The sequence below is a fragment of the Vicugna pacos genome, chromosome 17 (genome assembly GCF_048564905.1).
Source record: "Vicugna pacos chromosome 17, VicPac4, whole genome shotgun sequence".
NCBI lineage: Eukaryota > Metazoa > Chordata > Mammalia > Artiodactyla > Camelidae > Vicugna > Vicugna pacos.
The window spans coordinates 21,591,033-21,608,211 of record NC_133003.1 but is presented as its reverse complement, the minus strand read 5'-3'; the positions used below and the strand labels follow the sequence as shown (position 1 = coordinate 21,608,211).

At 50.8% G+C, this 17,179-nt stretch overlaps 2 protein-coding genes across 7 annotated transcripts; one reads left to right on the top strand and one right to left on the bottom strand.

Moving 5' to 3' along the window:
- The first annotated feature begins 1,748 nt into the window (after nt 1–1,748).
- On the top strand, nt 1,749–16,897 carry CIMIP7 (ciliary microtubule inner protein 7). Of its 6 annotated transcripts, none has more exons than XM_072940803.1 (5): nt 1,749–1,863; nt 3,723–3,836; nt 9,272–9,328; nt 9,748–10,321; nt 16,693–16,879. In XM_072940803.1, the coding sequence occupies exons 1-4, from the start codon at nt 1,837–1,839 to the stop codon at nt 10,162–10,164; spliced, it is 615 nt and encodes a 204-aa protein (XP_072796904.1). In that variant the 5' UTR covers nt 1,749–1,836; the 3' UTR covers nt 10,165–10,321; nt 16,693–16,879. The 6 variants fall into 6 exon arrangements, with proteins under 6 accessions (XP_072796904.1, XP_072796903.1, XP_072796899.1 ...); XM_072940802.1 differs by having other exon boundaries at nt 1,753–1,863; nt 9,745–10,321; nt 16,693–16,881; XM_072940798.1 differs by lacking the exon at nt 1,749–1,863 and adding an exon at nt 2,770–3,256 and having other exon boundaries at nt 9,745–10,321; nt 16,693–16,897.
- On the bottom strand, nt 10,966–15,829 carry KLHDC8B (kelch domain containing 8B). Its single transcript, XM_072941263.1, has 6 exons — nt 15,671–15,829; nt 14,242–14,751; nt 13,044–13,208; nt 12,480–12,704; nt 12,281–12,382; nt 10,966–11,836 (listed from the first exon to the last, which is right to left on the bottom strand). The coding sequence occupies exons 2-6, from the start codon at nt 14,615–14,617 to the stop codon at nt 11,640–11,642; spliced, it is 1,065 nt and encodes a 354-aa protein (XP_072797364.1). The 5' UTR covers nt 14,618–14,751; nt 15,671–15,829; the 3' UTR covers nt 10,966–11,639.
- Nucleotides 16,898–17,179: the final 282 nt, after the last annotated feature.

Below are 17,179 nucleotides of genomic sequence, written 5' to 3'. Positions count from 1 at the left end.
AACATGGAAATTCTCAAAATAATTATGCTGAGTGAAAGAAGACAAAGACACACAGAAGAATACATATGGAATGATTCCGTTTGTAAGCCAACCAGCAGTTGCCTGAGGCCAATGAGTGCCATAGAGAAGGATTAACAATGGGCAGAAATAGATAAGCAAGATTATACTGTATAGCACAGGGAAATATACACACGATCTTATGGTAGCTCATAGAGAAAAAAAGTGACAATGAATATATATATGTTCATGTATAACTGAAAAATTGTGCTTTATGCTGGAATTAGACACATTGTAAAATGATCATAAATCAATAAAAAATGTTAAAAAAAAACCCCAATGGGCAGAAAGAAACTTGGAGGTGATGGATATGTTTACTATCTTAATTGTTGTTATTTCATAGATATATACATAGATCAAAATGTGTCAAATTGTACACTTCTAATGCATGCACTTTATTGTGTTAATTATACCTAAAGAAAGCTCTGAAAAAAAGTAAGCACATTACAGATAGAGTTGGAGATCCACGCTGCCCTCCCTGATGCCAGTCCCCAAGTGACTTCTATCCCATTTGATGCTTATCATTTCTATGCATGCTTAATACTTTCAGTTCATGTGTATGTATCCAGAAACAATATGGATAGCCTTGTTTTGCATGTTTGTATCATTTTACAAATGGTATACTTTGTGTACCTTTCCACAACTTTTTGAATTACCTTTTTTTAAATTGAAGTATAGTCAATTTACAATGTTGTATTAATTTCTGGTGGACAGCATAGTGACTCACATATACTTATATATTCTTTTCCATTACAAGGTATTGAATATAGTTCCCTTAGCATTTTTAAGATTTATCTCTGTGGATTCAAGTATCTGTAGCCAATTTATTGTAACTGCAGCATTTCATTGTGTGACTAGAAGCCAATTTCCTCATTATCCTCTTGATAAACATTCAGGCTGCTTACAGTTTTCCCCCTATACACATGCTGCAGTGAACATTTTATAGTTGTGAATACGTGTGAGAGAGGATCTCCAGGGTAACTATACTAATAGGGTGGACTTTCTGGCTGGTAGGGCTTGTGTGCCAGTGACATCAGCAGGTTTGAGTGTTTCCTATTGTTGAACTTTTCATTGGCATATTTTTGGAAGCTGATCACCAGCTTCTTTGGGTTAGTAAAAGGAGTGAACTGTTCACATCCCTGTCTTACAACTCTGTGCAAGGCTAGCTTGGAATGGAACCACGATGTCAAATACTTTCATGCTGCTGCTTTTGCCGCTCTGTTTTGCTCTCCTCCTTCACTTGGGCCCTTTTAACATTCACTTGCCATGATTAGTGTTGCCAGTTACCACAAACTCCTGAGAAGTTGACAGAGCCTAATTCTGAAGCAGCACTTTTATCCTACCAGCTCCTTTAGCATTTATTCTGACTCCACGGAATGTGCTCTAAATTTACATCCCTGGTACTATGGTTGCATAGTTTTAAAAATGCAGGATTTGCCTCTAAAATGTTCTTTGATATTTCATTGTCTGTGTGTTCATCAGACTCCACTGTGGAGCCTTATATGTTTCTTTATATAAAAACTCTCCCACCAACACAAAAAACTTCTCCCAAGCTTTTAGCTGAGGGGCAGCTTTCTCTCAGAGAGAATTAAGAACAGAGCAGGAAGCACAGAGGGTTAGCAGGCTGGGCACTGCCTCAACAATTAGGAGCATTGTGTAGTCACAACCTCCCTTTGTCACTAAGCAACAAGAAGTTGACCTGCTGAGATGCTCTTTCTCTAGATGTAGCCTGAAAAAAACAAGAGGAAAGTTTGCCTTTTCTGCTCCTTTCCTGGAAAGATGCAAAGTGCTTTAGTAGGCTCCTGGGTAAGAGTACACTTTACAATTAATCCTGGCCCCTGGCCCTGGGGTAGTACCTGTAATGTGAATGAATCCTAAGAGTAAAGCAAGAAAGGTTTCATCTGGCATCCAGGTTCAAGGGGTACCGCCAAACTACGCACTCCCCCTCAGCCATCCTGAGCTTACCTCGTCTTCCTGACACCATGTCTCCTTCCATGTATCCTGGTCTCATGCTAACTAGCTGATCCTCTTAGTTCTCCAGCTGCTCCATTTATTTCCAGTCCTTTGGTTGATCCCCACCAAACTTGTGTAGTTTGACTGCTGTCTAGACTGAGAACATCTTTAGGATTTATTTAAACACTGTTTTCTTCTATATGTATGTTCCACATCTTGTCCCATGCCTGGAATACAGTAAAGGCCCAATAAATACTGTTGAACTAAACTGAATAGAAAGGGGTGCTTGACAGGTAGTAGAAGGATGGACAGATAAGTTGGAAGACCCAAGCCCTCAGTGGAATGAAAAGATAAGGGGCTTCCCAATCATACTTAGGAACCCACTTTGATGGCCAGAGGCCAGCTTGGGACAAATTCTTTCTCCTCAGGGCTATGATCATGGAGTGGACTAGATGCACTATCCTATCCAGGGAGCATTCAGGACAATGAGGTTGGGCCATTAGGAGTTCATTGACCAGACTTGGTCATCCATGTTGTCAGCCTAATGATATCAGCGCAGTACAGCTCCTTATACCCTTGATAGGGGCTCATTTCTGTCTTCTGTCGGTCCTTACCTCTGAAATTGTCTCTAGAAGGTATCCACTGTTGGTGAAATACTTCTTTTGGCAAGTTGATCCCTTGCTTAGGTGCTCCAGTTTCAGAGGGTGCCCTACTCGCTCCAGAATAGCAAAATGTGTGGCGAACAGATGTTCATAACTTTGTCAATAGATGCAAAATATGGATCCATTTAATCCTTGCTCTTCTGGGACCTTTGACCTATTAGGACAATGAAAGGGACTTCCTTTCAGATCCCCTGGGGAAAAACTGCATCACTAGACGGTGGCACTGTTCTCAAAAGTCTGCTCAGTGCTTCATAAGTCACACCAATTCAGAACCTATCTGATCCCCTCCCCTGCTGAAATCTTCCCTTGCTTTTAGAAGAGAATTCATATTTCTAACCCAGTCTAGGCCCTGTCTCTCCTTGACCTCACCTGGCTTCTCCCCAGCTTGGTCACAATCCTTAAGTCATAAGGCCTCTTTTTGTTGTTCTTTTGTTCTTCCAACACTACTCTCTCTCTGGCCTCTATATCTTTGCACCTGCATTTCCCACCACATAGAATGCTCTTCCACTGCTCTCATGGTCAAGTATCACCCCCATTGTCATGAGGTGCTGTCCCTGTTCCCTGTCACTCGATCTAGTCATCAGGTTATTTTTTTCCTGACCCTTTTCACTTGTCTCTCTCCCCCAACAGAAGGAAAGTTCATAGGGGCCAGGATCTTTCTGTCTTCTCACTGCTGTCACCCTAGCCCATGTTAGGACCCTATGAAGAAAGAAGGAAAGAAAGAGAAGGAGAGAAAGGAGGAGGGAGGGAGAAAGCAATGAGGGAGGGAGAGGGGAGGGAGGGAGGAAAGAAGGAAATTACCCCTTCCTTACACACACACATAACCCTCCCAGGTGGACCAGCACAGCTGAGGCCAACTGCTCTAATGGTAAAGGGAGATGTCTCCCCCTGGGCTCTCAGCTGGCCCCTCGCCCAGGGTGTCCCCTGTTCTCTGATTCTTTCTATTCTGTGAGGAGCTCCCAGGAGAGGCTTCTAGCCTGGGGGACCCAAGGTCTGGGACTCAGAGTGGGGGTTTGGCTGGGATTCACCTTTAAGCCTGCCTTGTTACAGCACAACAATGGCTTCTATGGGCACTACAGAGGCCAATTCAAGGGTGAAAGTTCTCGAGAATACCGTCTTGCAGCCAAGCCCCAGCCTCCAGCAGTGTTCCTGCAGCGATGTCAGGTAAAAGGTGGCCCTGGAGGCAACTAGGGCGGTTGGGCCAGATTCTGCTTCTCTGGCCCCAAGAGCATTATCCTCAGCACCACCACAGCTGGACTGTCACGAGGCCAGCCTAGCCCTGGGACTTGCATGAGGCCTGGGCCCTCTTCCCTGAAATATCAGGTCTTCCCCCTGCAGATAGCATGGAGTACAGCCAGTACCAGGCAGTCTTGCCCAGTGCTCCTTCTGCATGGAGGGAAGGTCAGGGCCTAGGTGGGATGAATGGCCAGAGGGAAAGAGCCTCTAGAACCCAAGAAGTAAGCCCTGAACTGTGCCAACAGCTGCCCTTCAGCACAGATTCCTTCATGCGGTGAAAGTCCACTCTAGCTCACAGTCAGCTTTATAGTCCAGGGGCTCAGGAGTGAGTAGGAGGCCTCCTCTGGTCAGGGAGACAGCATTAAAAGTAGCAGGTACCTACTCCCATGCCTAGCTAAGGAGGATTGGAAAGGATTGATGGCAAAAGTGGCCTAGGGTGGCTGGAAAAGGCTTCCAGAAAACAGGAGAGGGATGGAGGGATCCAGGCCCTCCACTACTTCCAGGCCTGGAGACAAGGAGGCACTAGTATTAGTCAGAGTCACAACAGTAAAAAGCCCACTCAGAACAGGGGAACTCAGGAGGGTATACATTCAGAAGAGTAGGTGTGGGGGCTTCAGGAAAAAGCAGTCTCACAGGGTGGTAAAACTGAGTTATCAGTACTGCTGGGCCTGAAGGGACAAGGGGAAGGGGGTGCTCCTAGAACCCAGAAGGAGAGAGTCGTGTGGAGGGGGCGGGCCTGAGTTGGAGCCAGGAGAAGAAACACCTCCTCCCATCTTCCCTCCATCTTCTTCCAGGGCATCCCAGTGGTCAGAAGGAAGGCAATCTGGGGAAAAGTGTGCTCAGATAAGACTCCTGGGCTAGATTAGGATGGAAGAGGGCTAAGGGGGACCTGGAGGTATGCCTGGAACAGGCTCTGCCCACTGCAGCTTCTTGCTTCCCAGCCTCTAGCCAGGTCCTATTTGGCCACCTGGATTCTCTACAAATTGCTTTCCCAGGCCAAGAACAGGGTCTTGGAGTCTGCTGTGCTGCAGAGCCTGAATTTCCTTAGCATGCCAGTTGGAAGGACTGCCTGGCACAGCCTACTGAGCCAGGCCGAAATGCAGCTCCAGACTGCTCATCCGGGGCTACCCTCCCTGAGAGAGTGATGAGGTCTGGGTAGTGCAGGGACAGAAGCAACCTGGGGACTTCCTGCTAGGTGTTTGTAGTAGTCCTCAGTGGCAGCTCTCATCCCAAAGAACCGAATGTGCTCTCAATCTGTCCTCCAGGAACAGAGTGGGGGACATATTTGGGCACATGTTTTGATTGAAGACTTGCTACATAAAGCATTTATCAGCATTATCAGTAACCCCAAACAGTATGATCTGTGTATTGGGTTCCGGTTGTACAAATGCCAAGTCTCCTGGCTCCTTCTAGATCGAAAGCTGTTTTAGTTAGCTGGGCTGCTCAAGGAAGGTGTGCATTCTTTTCTCTTATTAGCTGAGAGATACCAGGTGTCAGCTGGCTGATTGTAGCTATTCTTGTTGAAGACCTTTCCAAGATACAGCATCCACTTTACTTCAGTTTGGAGCAGGTAGAAATTTTGTCATTCAGATGTAAGAAAACTCTTTTTTATTTTTATTCATTTTCTTTTTCATTTCTTTCTAGCCTTCACCTGCCTGACACTTGGGAAATATAATCCCGGTATTGTTTGTTCTTAAGGTCAGACAAGAGTCCCAGGGGCTTGGTTGGAGTCAGGTCCCTCATTGGTGGTGCCATGATTGCTGTGTCCCTTCCTCTGCCTCACCCTCCACCACTCCTCAGTCTGCCACAGGGGCTCCTCACTCAGTATCCGGCTGACTGCACACTGCCCAGCCTCCACAGGGACACTTAGCCCTCCCACATGCAAACACTGACCCATCCCAGGAAACCTACCTCTCCTCCAAGTCTTCTTCAGCTGGAACCCCAGCCCAAGCCCCACCTGCTCAGAGACCATGGGTTTTACCACCTCAGTGGAAAAGTAGCCCTTTGTTTTAGAAACAAAGATGCAGGTGAAATTCTCCTCAGGGACAAGGATACTCAGAACTGCCTGGATAGAGAGGAAATGACTGCACTTTTTACCAGGCTCCCACAGTTGTGAGAATAAAACTCAAGTCAGTGGGAGTCGATAGATTATCCTGTCACTATAAGAAGAATGAGTTGCCTGAGTCAGAGCTGCCTCCACATTGTAGGACTGTGTACAATTTTATAGCTGAGGATTGAAATGGGGAAGAAATTGGAGGGGTTAATTGGAAGATGTCCCAGACTCCCAGGTTTTTTTAATTGAAATTTTTATTGAGATGATTGTAGATTTATAAATAGTTGTAAGAAATAGTACGCTTTGCCCAGTTTCCTCCAATGGTAACATTTTGCGAATGTATAGTATCATATCATAACCCTTGACATTGACATTGATGCAATCCACCTATCTCATTCAGATTTCCCCAGTTTAACTTGTACTCACTTGTGTGTGTACATCAAGATCTATAAAGTCTTATCACCTGTGTAGGTTTTTGTAGCCACCACTACAGTCCAGATACTGACCAACATCCCAAGGATCCCTGGTCTTGCCCTTTAGTGACTGCACCCACCAGCTTCTCATTCCTCCACTCTTCCCTTGACTCTGACACCTGGCAACCACCAGTCTCTCCTCCATTTCTAAAATTTTGTCACTTCAAAAATGTTATGTAAATGGAACGATACAGCATGCAACCTTTGGGGATTGATTTTTCTTGATCAGTGTAATTTCCTGAAGATTCATCCAAATTGTTGTGTGTATCAGCAGTTCATTCCTTTTCATTACTGAGTAGTATTCTGTAGTATGTATATAGCAGTTTACTTAACCATTCACCTATTGAAAGATATCTGGGCTGATTCCCATTTTTATTTCTTACAAATAAAGCTGCTATGAACATTTATATACAGGTTTTTTGGGTGAACATAAAATTTCATTTCTTTGGGCTAGATGATCAGGAGTACAATTGCTGGATCATAATGTAGTTGCATGTTAAGTTGTTTTTTGGTTTTTTTTTTTAACTGCCAAACTGTTTTCCAGAGTGGCTGTTTTAGATTCTACATTCTCACCTGCAATGTATGAATGATCTGATTTCGCTGAATTTCTGATTTCTCTGAATTCTCACCAACATTTTGTGCATTGTGGTTTTAATTTGCATTTCCATTATGTTCAGTGATGGTGAACATCTTCTCATGTGTTATTTATCATCTGTATATGCCCTTTGAAGAAATGTCTTTATGTCATTTGCCCATTTTCCAGTTGAATTGTTTGTTATTTTACTGTTGAGTTGTGAGAGTTCTTTATTCATATAGATACTAGTCCTTTATTCGATCTGTGGTTTGCAAATATTTTCTCCCAGTTAGTAACTTGTCTTTTTATCCTCTTCATATGGACTTTCACAGAGCAAATTTTTTTAAACTTCAAATGAATTCCAATTTATCAATTTTTTCTTTTATGGCTCTTGCTTTTGGTGCCATGCCTAAAAACTCTGCATGTCTCTGGATTCTGAAGATTTTTTCCTATATTTTTTTCTAAAAGGGCCCTGGGTTTTTAATTTCTGTTGCATCACCTTGGTTTTATGAGGAATGAAAGGTAAGGCAAGCTGTCTTCCTACCTTCATGGAGCTTTCATTCTATTTGGAGACCACAACCAGCTGTCTAAGGCAGGAGGTCCCAATAGGGGAGCTTATTAAAGGCTCCACTCTAAAGATTATGGTTCAGGAATCTGGGATGGAGCTAGCCCCTGACTTTTACCTAGGAACCTGCTGTCAGCCGTTGCTCATATCCTAACCTAGCCAATACTGAACTTACCAGGTCAGGTACTACATTCAGGCCTGCAGCAGGAGAAGCTGAGTGGCTGGGGAGTGGGGTCCTGGGGGCAAAGACTTGACTGCCTTGGGAGAGATTCCTGCTGAGGTCTAGGGGCCTGAGAAGTGGTCTTGCTCTGCCTGGGGATGGGGCATGGCTCTCTGGCCCCAACTGGGCCAAAGCAAATGCCCTGGGGACCCTCTGTCCCTGTTCACTGATTTAACAGCAAACGCGAATTGAGCGCAGTGCGAGGCTCTGTGCTGGAGATATAGATGCAAGATAGACAGTAACCTTTGCCCTTGAGGAGCTTATGCTCTAGTCAGGGGCATCATATGATAAGCAACATCATAATATGTAGTCATATAGTTCATTAGAAAATTAAAAATGTGGGGTTGGGTGATGGGACTGCTGATGTAGTGGTTAAGGAAGGCCTCCCAAGGGGCAGGTGAGAGGGAGTCATGGCCAGCTGGGAGAAGAGTTCCAGGCAAAAGGAACAGGTAGTACTAAGGTCCAAGGTGAGTAGCTAGTGTATTTGGGGAGCAGTGAAGATGCCAGTGTGGCTGGAGGAAGTAGAGAAATCAAAATCATGTGGGTCCCAGGGACCTCTGTGATGACTTTGGCTTTTACAAATACATGGAACTATTGTGGATTTTGGCAAACAAGGAATGTGATCTGATCTACATATTAAAATAATTACTCTGTCTGCTAAGAGGACAATAGACTGAAGGGCAAGCTTGGAAGCAGGGATAAGGGGCAAGTAGGAAGCTCTTGCAGTAATTCAGGATGAGAAGAAGGTGACTTGGACCAGGGAAAGCAGTGGCCATGCTGAGGAGTGGTCTGATCCTGGGTATATATTGAAGGAGGTATCAACAGGATTTCCTGGCACATTGGATGTAGGTTGTGAAGGAAAAGAATTAAGGGGACTCCAAGGTGTTTGGCAGGATCTAGCTGCCATGACCTGATCTGTGGGAGGCTGAAGATGGGGTGGGTTTGAGGAATGATACAGAGCTCAGTCATGTGTTTGGAGATGCCCATTTGACATTTACCTGCAATGTGGAACAGGCTGTTAGCTAGTGAGCCTGGAGTTTAGGAGAGAGATTGAACTATAGAGAGAAATTTCAGTTTCAAGGTGGTCCTTAGGGCCAAGAGCCCGGATTACTGATGAGGGAGTAAAAGAGGGAAACAAGAGAGCTGGAGCCTGGTCCTGGCAGATATAGAGCTAATGGGCCTGATGGAAACAAGCCATTGCCTCACTGATGGCAGGATGTCCTGGAAGATGCCTCAGGCCCTTCCTCAATCAGTGTCCCCAAAGACTTCTGCTTTGGGAGTAACTGCCAGGATGAGATGGCCCAGGAGTGACGTAGTTGCTTTAATTTGTATTTGCCCTTTCAGGGTGTTGGCAGGTTAGCAGTTTAAGGGTGGTGGCTCCTGGCAGCTTCCCTCCATTATGGGACCCTGAGGTAATGTCTTGGGGACAGGTAGGCATCATTCTTTCTCATTCACCTTCTTTCTCACTGTCTTTCAAGGAGCCAGCGCAGCAACATTTCTTCTCCAAGCATGACAACCGTACTTCTTTCGACAGAGTGAGTGCTAGAGAAAGAAGGCAGAATGGGTAGGCCCCCAGCCCAGGTTGAAGCTGAGGTAGGGAGGAGGGGATAAGACACTGAGGGGAAGGAGGGCTCCTTTATACAAAGGGGTGTCTGTCTGCCTGACAACCTCTCTCCTCTGGGAAATAGATCATTCCCCAAACGGATGTACCTCCACTTTGGTTTCCTCCACCAGCTTGCCTAATGTGCAAATATCCTGGGGCCACTGACTTTCCGGGGGATTCATTCACTCTGAAATGGAAAGTATGGTTGGGAAGGCAGGCCAGAAAGTCTGAGGTACAGGCCAGAAAGCTTAGGCACAGGTCAGGCATCACTAGGCAGGCCTCGGTTTAGGAGAGGCCCAAGGAATTGCCTGGTACCAGGACTGTGGGCCAAGGGCCCGTACCATTGAGGAGGGCCCTTATTGCCTGCTCCAGGGAATTGGAAGGCGGAAAGACCTGGAGCGCCTGTGGCAACAGCACACCTTCCTGCGCTGGGCACCCTGTGAGTTGGAGTTGCATCAACAGCGGCCCCTCGAATCCTCCTACCAGGCTGATTTCCGGTCAGGGCCAGGACTCAGTGAACTCCCCCAGCGCCTTGTCCACTTTGCACAGATCCAGCCTCCCCGTATCTGCACCACTTACCAGCAGAATTTCTGCCAGCCATCCCGGGGTGGCCACTGTGGCAATGACAACATGGGGCCACAGGCCCGGGTCACGGACACATTGCCTAACCTCCCAGGGACCCCAAGACCCAAGCTGCTGCAGCATTACCTTCATGCTGGGGTCTCCGAGTGTCTAAACTGGTCCAGAACATTAAACAAGGACAGCTGACACAGTGGCCTGTCTGTGCTTGCAGCCCAAGGGATCTCAGAGGCTAGAGAAAGACACTGCCAGGCCCTAGGCCTTGCTCCTATGGTGCCTGTGCCACACACCTTGTGCTGGGCAGGGGAGATGCTGCCTTGGGAGCCCTGCCACTGAGTGAGAGGAGGTAAGGCCTGCAGGAGGCTAAGGATCCCGGAGGGATACTTTGGCCACAGCGGGTGGGTTCCAGGACCCCAAATCCATTCTTGCTGCAAACCCAGCTGTGAACCCCTTGCAATCAGTGTGGTGGCAGAGAAAGCACAGTCAATGGCCCCTACTAGTGGGCAGCAAAGACCAGAGGAGAAGGCAAGGGCTGGCAGTTTTGCATTCTCTGGGAGGCCACTGCCTCTAGGGGTCTAGTGAGTGGCCACACAGTCCTGCCTAAGAGACAGCTTCCCCACAGCTGGGACAGAGGGAGCAGCCCCTGCTGGACTTCCACTGGACCACCTCTCCCTATGGAGATGAACAGAGGCTTTGAGGAAATGCTGTGTAACATGGCTCTGGAGGTCATCCTGATCGTGTGGCATTTTGTTATAGTTTTCTGAGCTCTGGTCTTCCTGTGAGTGTGCTCTAACACCCAGGGCAGTGGGGGATGGTGGTCATCCTATGTCACCAAGAGAGAAACTGAGGCTTAGGTGGGGCTGAGACACCAGAACACTCTGGGAGAGGCCAGGTCCTAAAGGCTCCTCTAGACCCTCATCCTTGGGAGAGTTAAGGTGCCCAAAGGAGGGCCAAGGGTGCAGGGTCAACACAGGAGTCCACACCAAGGGCTATATACCAGATTTTAGCAGCACTTTTACTTCCACATCTGAACTCCCTAGGTCCTCACAACAGCCCTGTGAGGTAGGTAGGGCAGGAAGGTTTCAGAGATCCTCATTTATAGATGAGGATGCTGAGGCACAGAGAGGTGAAATGACTCGCCCAAAGTCACACAGCCAGCAGTGTAAAGAGCCCAAAACCAACATTCTTCTGGCCCTCTGGAGGTTCCTACATCCACCCCTCCACCCCTCTGTGTTCCTACCCTCTCTGAACTCTCCTGGATCCAAAGGGGCCTTCAAGGCCGGCTGACAGGATTTTTCAGGAACAGCCATTGGGGTGGGCCTGATCAACTCAACTCCAGGTAGGCACTGACCCTGTGGTACGAGACCAGCTCTCCCTTCCCCTACTTCCCAGTTGGACAGAGGGCCTAGTAGGTTCCAGAACAAGGGTGGAGCTGGGCATGGTCCATGAATGAATGGGGGGGGTAAATGTGGGTATAAGCGTATGTATGTCCTGCGCTGAAGATGAGAAAGCCACCCCCAAATCCCTGAGGCAGTGACTCAAGTGCCCCGCCCTGTGCCTCCCTCATCCCACAGAGCCACAGTGAGCTTCCTTGGCAGCAAAAGGAACCACAGGCATCTGCTTTTGGCACTGAGCTGCTCCAGGGGACAGGTCCCATCAGGCATTCAGACTCCATCACGCAGACACAATGCCTCCACAGCTTGACTGGGACCCTGGGCCACACCCCCGATGGCAAACAGCCGGGGCCCAGCCTGCAGACTAGAACAGGAGCAGCGGGCCGTAGGCATGGCAGGCAGTGCCTCCCAGCGCCGCCGTGTTAGGCTGAAGCCCTCCACAGAGCCTAGAGGGCACGGCTGGTTTCCTGCAGGAAGGAGACAGAAGTTGTAAAGGGCACAGGCTGCAGGGCCTACAGCTCTTTTGCTCCCTGAACCAAGAGCATGACCCAGCATGCATCGCCCCAGGATGGGCTATCTGTGGCCTGTTATTCATTGCCCCCATTCATCTCTTGTTCATTTATTCATTCACATTTCTATTTCTCCAGTATTCAGTGGTCATTTGTCCTGTTCCTGTTTCCTAGGACCCTGCTGGTACAGAACCCAGTTAGGCACTGAGGGACACCCTAAGAGCTGAGTCAGGTAGACCATCTGCTGCCTGCTTCACAGATTGGGAAAGGGAATTTCACAAAGCCCTGACCCCTGGAGTGCCTATAGAAGGGCAGGAGGTGGTGCCCATGTGGGGCAGGGAGGAGAGGCTTTCCTTCCTGTCTTGGGATCCCCCTCACATATCTAGTCCATCAGAGACTCACCTAGGCCCCCAATGGCCACGATATGGTCCCCAAGGGAGCCAACCACAAAGTCGGCCCTCTTATCCCTCATGCGCAGGCTTCGGGGCAGCTTGGTCCAGGACCCTACAGGACAGGGAAGGTCAGATCAACCCCCTGACACACACACTGTACCCTTCCATCCCCAAAAGTGGAAAGATTGCCCAGACCAGCCACTGCTTACCATGCTCCAGGTCAAACATCTCCACAGTGTTGACAAAGTGTGGGCGGGAGTAGAAATTGTGGGGCCCAGGCTGCTGCAGGCCACCCATGCTAAAGACGCTGCCTTCGGCCATGGCGCAACCAGCAAAGGCCCGGCGGCTAGGCAGGCTTGGGTGTCGGGTCCAGGTACGGGCCTCCAGATCAAAGGCCTCAAAAGCAGTCACTGGGAGCTTGCCCTGGCGGCCCCCTGCCAATGGAATTGGGGGACCTAGGAAGCAGCCCAGGGGCTCTAGCAGGCTCTTTCTTTACCAGGTTGCTGAGCCTTTACCACTGCCAACCCCAGCCACCCATACCCAGCTGTGTGCACACCAGAGCACGGATCACCCACCCCAAAGGTCCTCAGGTAGTGGGGTTTGGCTTTCCAGCCCCAGCAGACCACCAGAGGTCAGAGCCTCAGAGCAACCCTGGCTCAACCCAACAAAGCTTCTCTTGTTCCACCATCCCAAACCAAGCTTAATCCCAACCACTCCACAGGGATAGGTGCTTCTGGACTTCATTTCCTTTCCCAAATCCCCCAGGTCCTTACCCAAGACATAGATCTTGTTCCCATGCAGAAATGTGGAGGCCCCATAGCAGGGTGTTGGCATTGAGGGTAGTGAAAGCCAGCAGTCCCGTCTGGGTTCATACACCCGAACCTGGGCCTGGGGAGCCGTATCAGGGCCCATTCCCCCCAGAGCATACACCATACCATCTGCATAGAAAAGAGTAATTCACACTCTATCCAAGCCTGGCCAGGACACCCCATCCTGACAATTGCCCTGATCAGGTGGGGGGTGGTTTGGGACACATGTTTATAGTACTCTTCTCCAGCAGCAGAAACCCTCCTGGGAGGCTGGGAGAGCTAGGATTCCCACTCTGGCCAGGGCCCCTCAAAGTGAAGAGCAGGAGGCAGCAGATCTAATTATAATCCGTCTCCGTCTCCCTGGAGACGCTATGGCAACCAAATCTGGCATTCAAGCAGGGCCGGGTGGTCAGACCTGGAGACCACAAGGTGGGGACTCTCATGGGGGAAGGAGGGTGGAGAATGGTTTAAGCCAGGAGTAAGGGCCATATGGAGATCCGTTCAGCATGGAGCTGCGACTGGGGAGGGGGCTCTGAGGGTCAGCTGCAGGGTTGGGAGAGGGGCTTGGGCCTGTGGGATGGGGGTACTGTCCACAGGCCTTCTGCCCTGGAGTCCTGTCAGCACCTCTGTGCCCTGCTCTTTCACTAGAGTAGGTTCTTATTCTGTTATGCCCTCAGAGTCAGCTGGGGGCCTTAGGGAGATGGGCTTCCATGGCAACTGTCCCCGGGCCAGCTTGGCCTTTGTCCTTCTCAGGCTCACTGATTTGTGTGTGTGGTATGAGGAATCTAAGCATTTGCCAGGCTCTGAGCCAGGGCCCTGCTCCCCTCCCCCTCTCCCAGACTATTTATAACTGTGGGAGTCATTGGGCCACCCCTCCTTGACTCTTGGAGAGAAGGAATAGGGGAGGGAGGTGGGTGGGGCCTCCCATCATGCTGGGGACTAGCCTGGGCTCTGCCTCCCACCTCACAGCTGGAAAAGGCAGTTAAGGCTGCTGCCAGCCCAGCTCAAAGCTAGGTAGGGAAGAATACAGGGGGAAAGCCATGTCCAGGGCACCTAGGTAAAATTTACAGCACTTGCTGAATCTTGGAAGGTAAGGGACCAAATCAGGAAAGAATGGAGAGTGTTGGAGCACCTGAAGGACCTTCCTGGGGAGGTCACTCACCTCTCTCCACAGTCGCAACCCCCATGGCTGCCTGAGGGAGGGTGGCCCGGCGCTCCCAGCGGCCCTCGTCAGCCAGAAAGGCCTCCACAGCAGCTACTGGGCTCTGGCCTTCATCCACACCGCCCACTACTAGCACCTGCTTGCCCAGTACCACAGCAGCTGCACCAGCCCGGGCAGTGGGCAGGGGCGCCAGTGCCAGCCATGTATGCGAGACCATGTCCAGTGTCTCAGCAGTGTTCAGGGGCAGTCCAGCCCGGCCACAGCCCCCCAACACTAGCAGGTGCCCATCCTGGTATGCCACTGTGCCATATACCCGGCAGGTGGGCATGGGGGGGAACACCTGCCAAGCAAAGGCTCGGCCACCTCCAGTAGCCATGGTGTTCACCTCCAGTGGCAGGCCATGCTATCTGCTCAGGCTGCAGGCCTCACTGAGGGGCATGATGGGACCTCATCTTGACTCTACCAGGGCTACAAGGGGACGTCTGGCCAGTCCAGGGGCTTTGCCTTCACCTAAAGGAGAGAGGGAAAGCAAAGGGTCAGCCACTGACCTCAGGATACAGATGAGCAGCCTGTAGCTGAGGGCAGAGCTGGCCCAAAATCGCTGGTGGGAAAAGCAGGTGGAGGACCCCCCCCCTCCCCCCGCCTAGCACACTGCTATGGAGGCCCTCCTAGAGTGGGAAGGAGGGCAGTCTCCCAGTCACCCAGGCAACTTCACCCCTTCCTATGGGCCATGAGGAGTTCTCCTCCCATGCCCTGCCCTCACTGCTCCCAGGTCGAATCTAGGTCTAGGTGGGAGGTAAGGTGACTAGGATAGGACTTTTCACCCTAGACCTCTTTCTTTCCCCTCAACAGTCCTCATGCTGGTGCCCTGCATAAGTGGAGTTTTACTGTACCTTCCGCTTTACTGGCTTCCAGTGTGCTCTGGGCAGCCATCAGAGTCTCTCACCTGCTGCCATGGATCAGACTCCAGGGTATCCTTACAACCCCTTTGGGAGCCATTCCATAGAGTTCGTCCATTCCCACCAGCGAAAGGCCAAGATTAGGGTGTTTGGGACTGAGAAGGGAGGGGCTGGAGGCCTGAGTCCCACATTTCCCCTCAAGGTCTACCCTCCCAGGTTTGCCATGCCAGGTCCCCAGAGGCCAACCTTGGTGTCCGAAAGTGGGGTAGGGGATGGTTTGGGGATCCCATGAACACTGGACTCTACGTTCTCAGAGTCCAGGGCGTTTCCAGCAGGGGTGGGCAGCTGACTTCTGGGTTCCCTAACAGCAGATCCCCAAGTTTCCCAGCTTCTTGGGGCCCCTGGCGCGAGGGCCTCCGGAGGCCCCAAACTTCCAGCTCGTGGAGGGGGGGCGGGTCCCGGTGAGCGCGCTTGGGGCTCTACACCCCGCGCCCCAAACTTCCCCTGAGCGCGGCTCCCGCGGGACTCACCGGCCCGGGCTCCGGCGCCACCGGTGCGCGGGGTCTGCCGTTCCGGCTCGGCTGGTGCCGGCTCTGGCTGGGGCTGAGGCCGGGCTCCGGCGGGGCTCCGGCTCGGCTCCGGCGCGGGGCGGGGCTGGACGGGGTCCGCCCCTCGTCCCCCCTCCCGCCTCAGGAAAACCTCCCCCCGGCTTTAACCCTGCACCTGCCGTGGACAGAGCAGGGCGCGCCGACCTGTGGTCACACGCAAAAGGATGAACTGACAGACCAACACGTGGACACTGGGCCTGCCCAGGATTTGGGGTCAGACCTCAAGTTGGGGAAGAAAGGAGGCAGCGGTGGGCTGCACAACACGCGTACGGTGGGAGGAGTTCCGAATGGGACTCAGCCTGGGAAGCACCGGCGAGGGGGCGGGCCAGCAGAACCTGGGGGCTTGAGGGGCGGGCGCCTGCCCACCGCCGCTGCGCTCAGGAGTCCAAGGACACTCTTCGCAGCGGCGCCCCCTGGAGGCCACTTGGGGTGTGGCCTGGGCCTGTAATAGGGGCTATGGCTGGGTCGCCCTTCCCTAGGCACAGAATAGGCCTTGTGGTGTACACTGAGGCTAGCAGGGAGGGAGAAACAAACAGTGCCAGACTCACTACTTGACAGGCCTCTCCACAAGCTTGGGTGGGAAGGTATCTCTGAGCAGAGGGTGAAGAGTCAGAGGCCAAGGGACCTCCCAGGCAGGTCATTCTGGACTTAACTCTGTAGGGCCTGAGGCCTGGGCTACTCTGGTGCCCAAGACACTTTGTGACTGTCCAACTTCAAGGTTCTGGGCCTGCCTCTAGCCAACTCTGAAGTCAGGGGAGAGCAAGTTGGTATGACAGAGGCTGACACCTCAGACCCAGACTCTGGCCCAGCCTATCTTCTGAGCATTCAGAGTATTGGCTAAGTCTGGGTTGGGGGTCCATTTATAAAAGTCAGTGGTCACCTATGAAAAGAGGGCCTCCTGGTTGTCTGTGTTTGCTACAATCTTGTTTCTCTTTCATTGACAGTGTCTGCCTCACTTTCCCCAGAAGCACACCTGGAGACTGAGATTCAAGTGCATATAGTTAATGTGAGATGAGGGCAAGCAGCACCAGCAGACGAATGGCAAGGAGACAGGGAAAGCAGTCAATAAAGGGTGTCATCAAGCAAGTTCCCACTGTGGGCAAAAAAGGGACCAAATCCTTCTGGAGACTCTGGGAACCAGTGTAGAACTTGGGCATCACATTTTTGTTCCCCTCAGAGCAAGGGTTACTAAGCTACTCATTCTCAAATCTTTATCAGTCCTGGGTTGAGAGGAAAGGTGCCTTTGGTCATAGCAATAGAGACCAGTCTGACCGTTCAGACTCCTAGGGTTTATTTTTACTGGTGTCCTCTCATCTGGTGCTGCTTGGGCGGTGGGCCCTGTAAGCACCACCCTCTGCTGGCTCCAGGGTACAAGTGGAAAGATTGAGATCCCACTCTCTTAGGCCAAAGGTCAAGGATTTGGAGCAGAGT

Bases quoted from the DNA above. Each gene is read 5' to 3' on its own strand.
- CIMIP7 (XM_072940798.1), top strand. From the start codon at position 3,188: ATGGTCAAGTATCACCCCCATTGTCATGAGGTGCTGTCCCTGTTCCCT. The intron at 3,837-9,271 runs GTAAAAGGTGGC...CTGTCTTTCAAG, and splicing joins TGTTCCTGCAGCGATGTCAG to GAGCCAGCGCAGCAACATTT. The intron at 9,329-9,744 runs GTGAGTGCTAGA...CGTACCATTGAG, and splicing joins ACCGTACTTCTTTCGACAGA to GAGGGCCCTTATTGCCTGCT.
- KLHDC8B (XM_072941263.1), bottom strand. From the start codon at position 14,617: ATGGCTACTGGAGGTGGCCGAGCCTTTGCTTGGCAGGTGTTCCCCCCC. The intron at 12,705-13,043 runs GTAAGGACCTGG...TTCCATTGGCAG, and splicing joins GAACAAGATCTATGTCTTGG to GGGGCCGCCAGGGCAAGCTC. The intron at 12,383-12,479 runs GTAAGCAGTGGC...CCTGTCCTGTAG, and splicing joins GATGTTTGACCTGGAGCATG to GGTCCTGGACCAAGCTGCCC.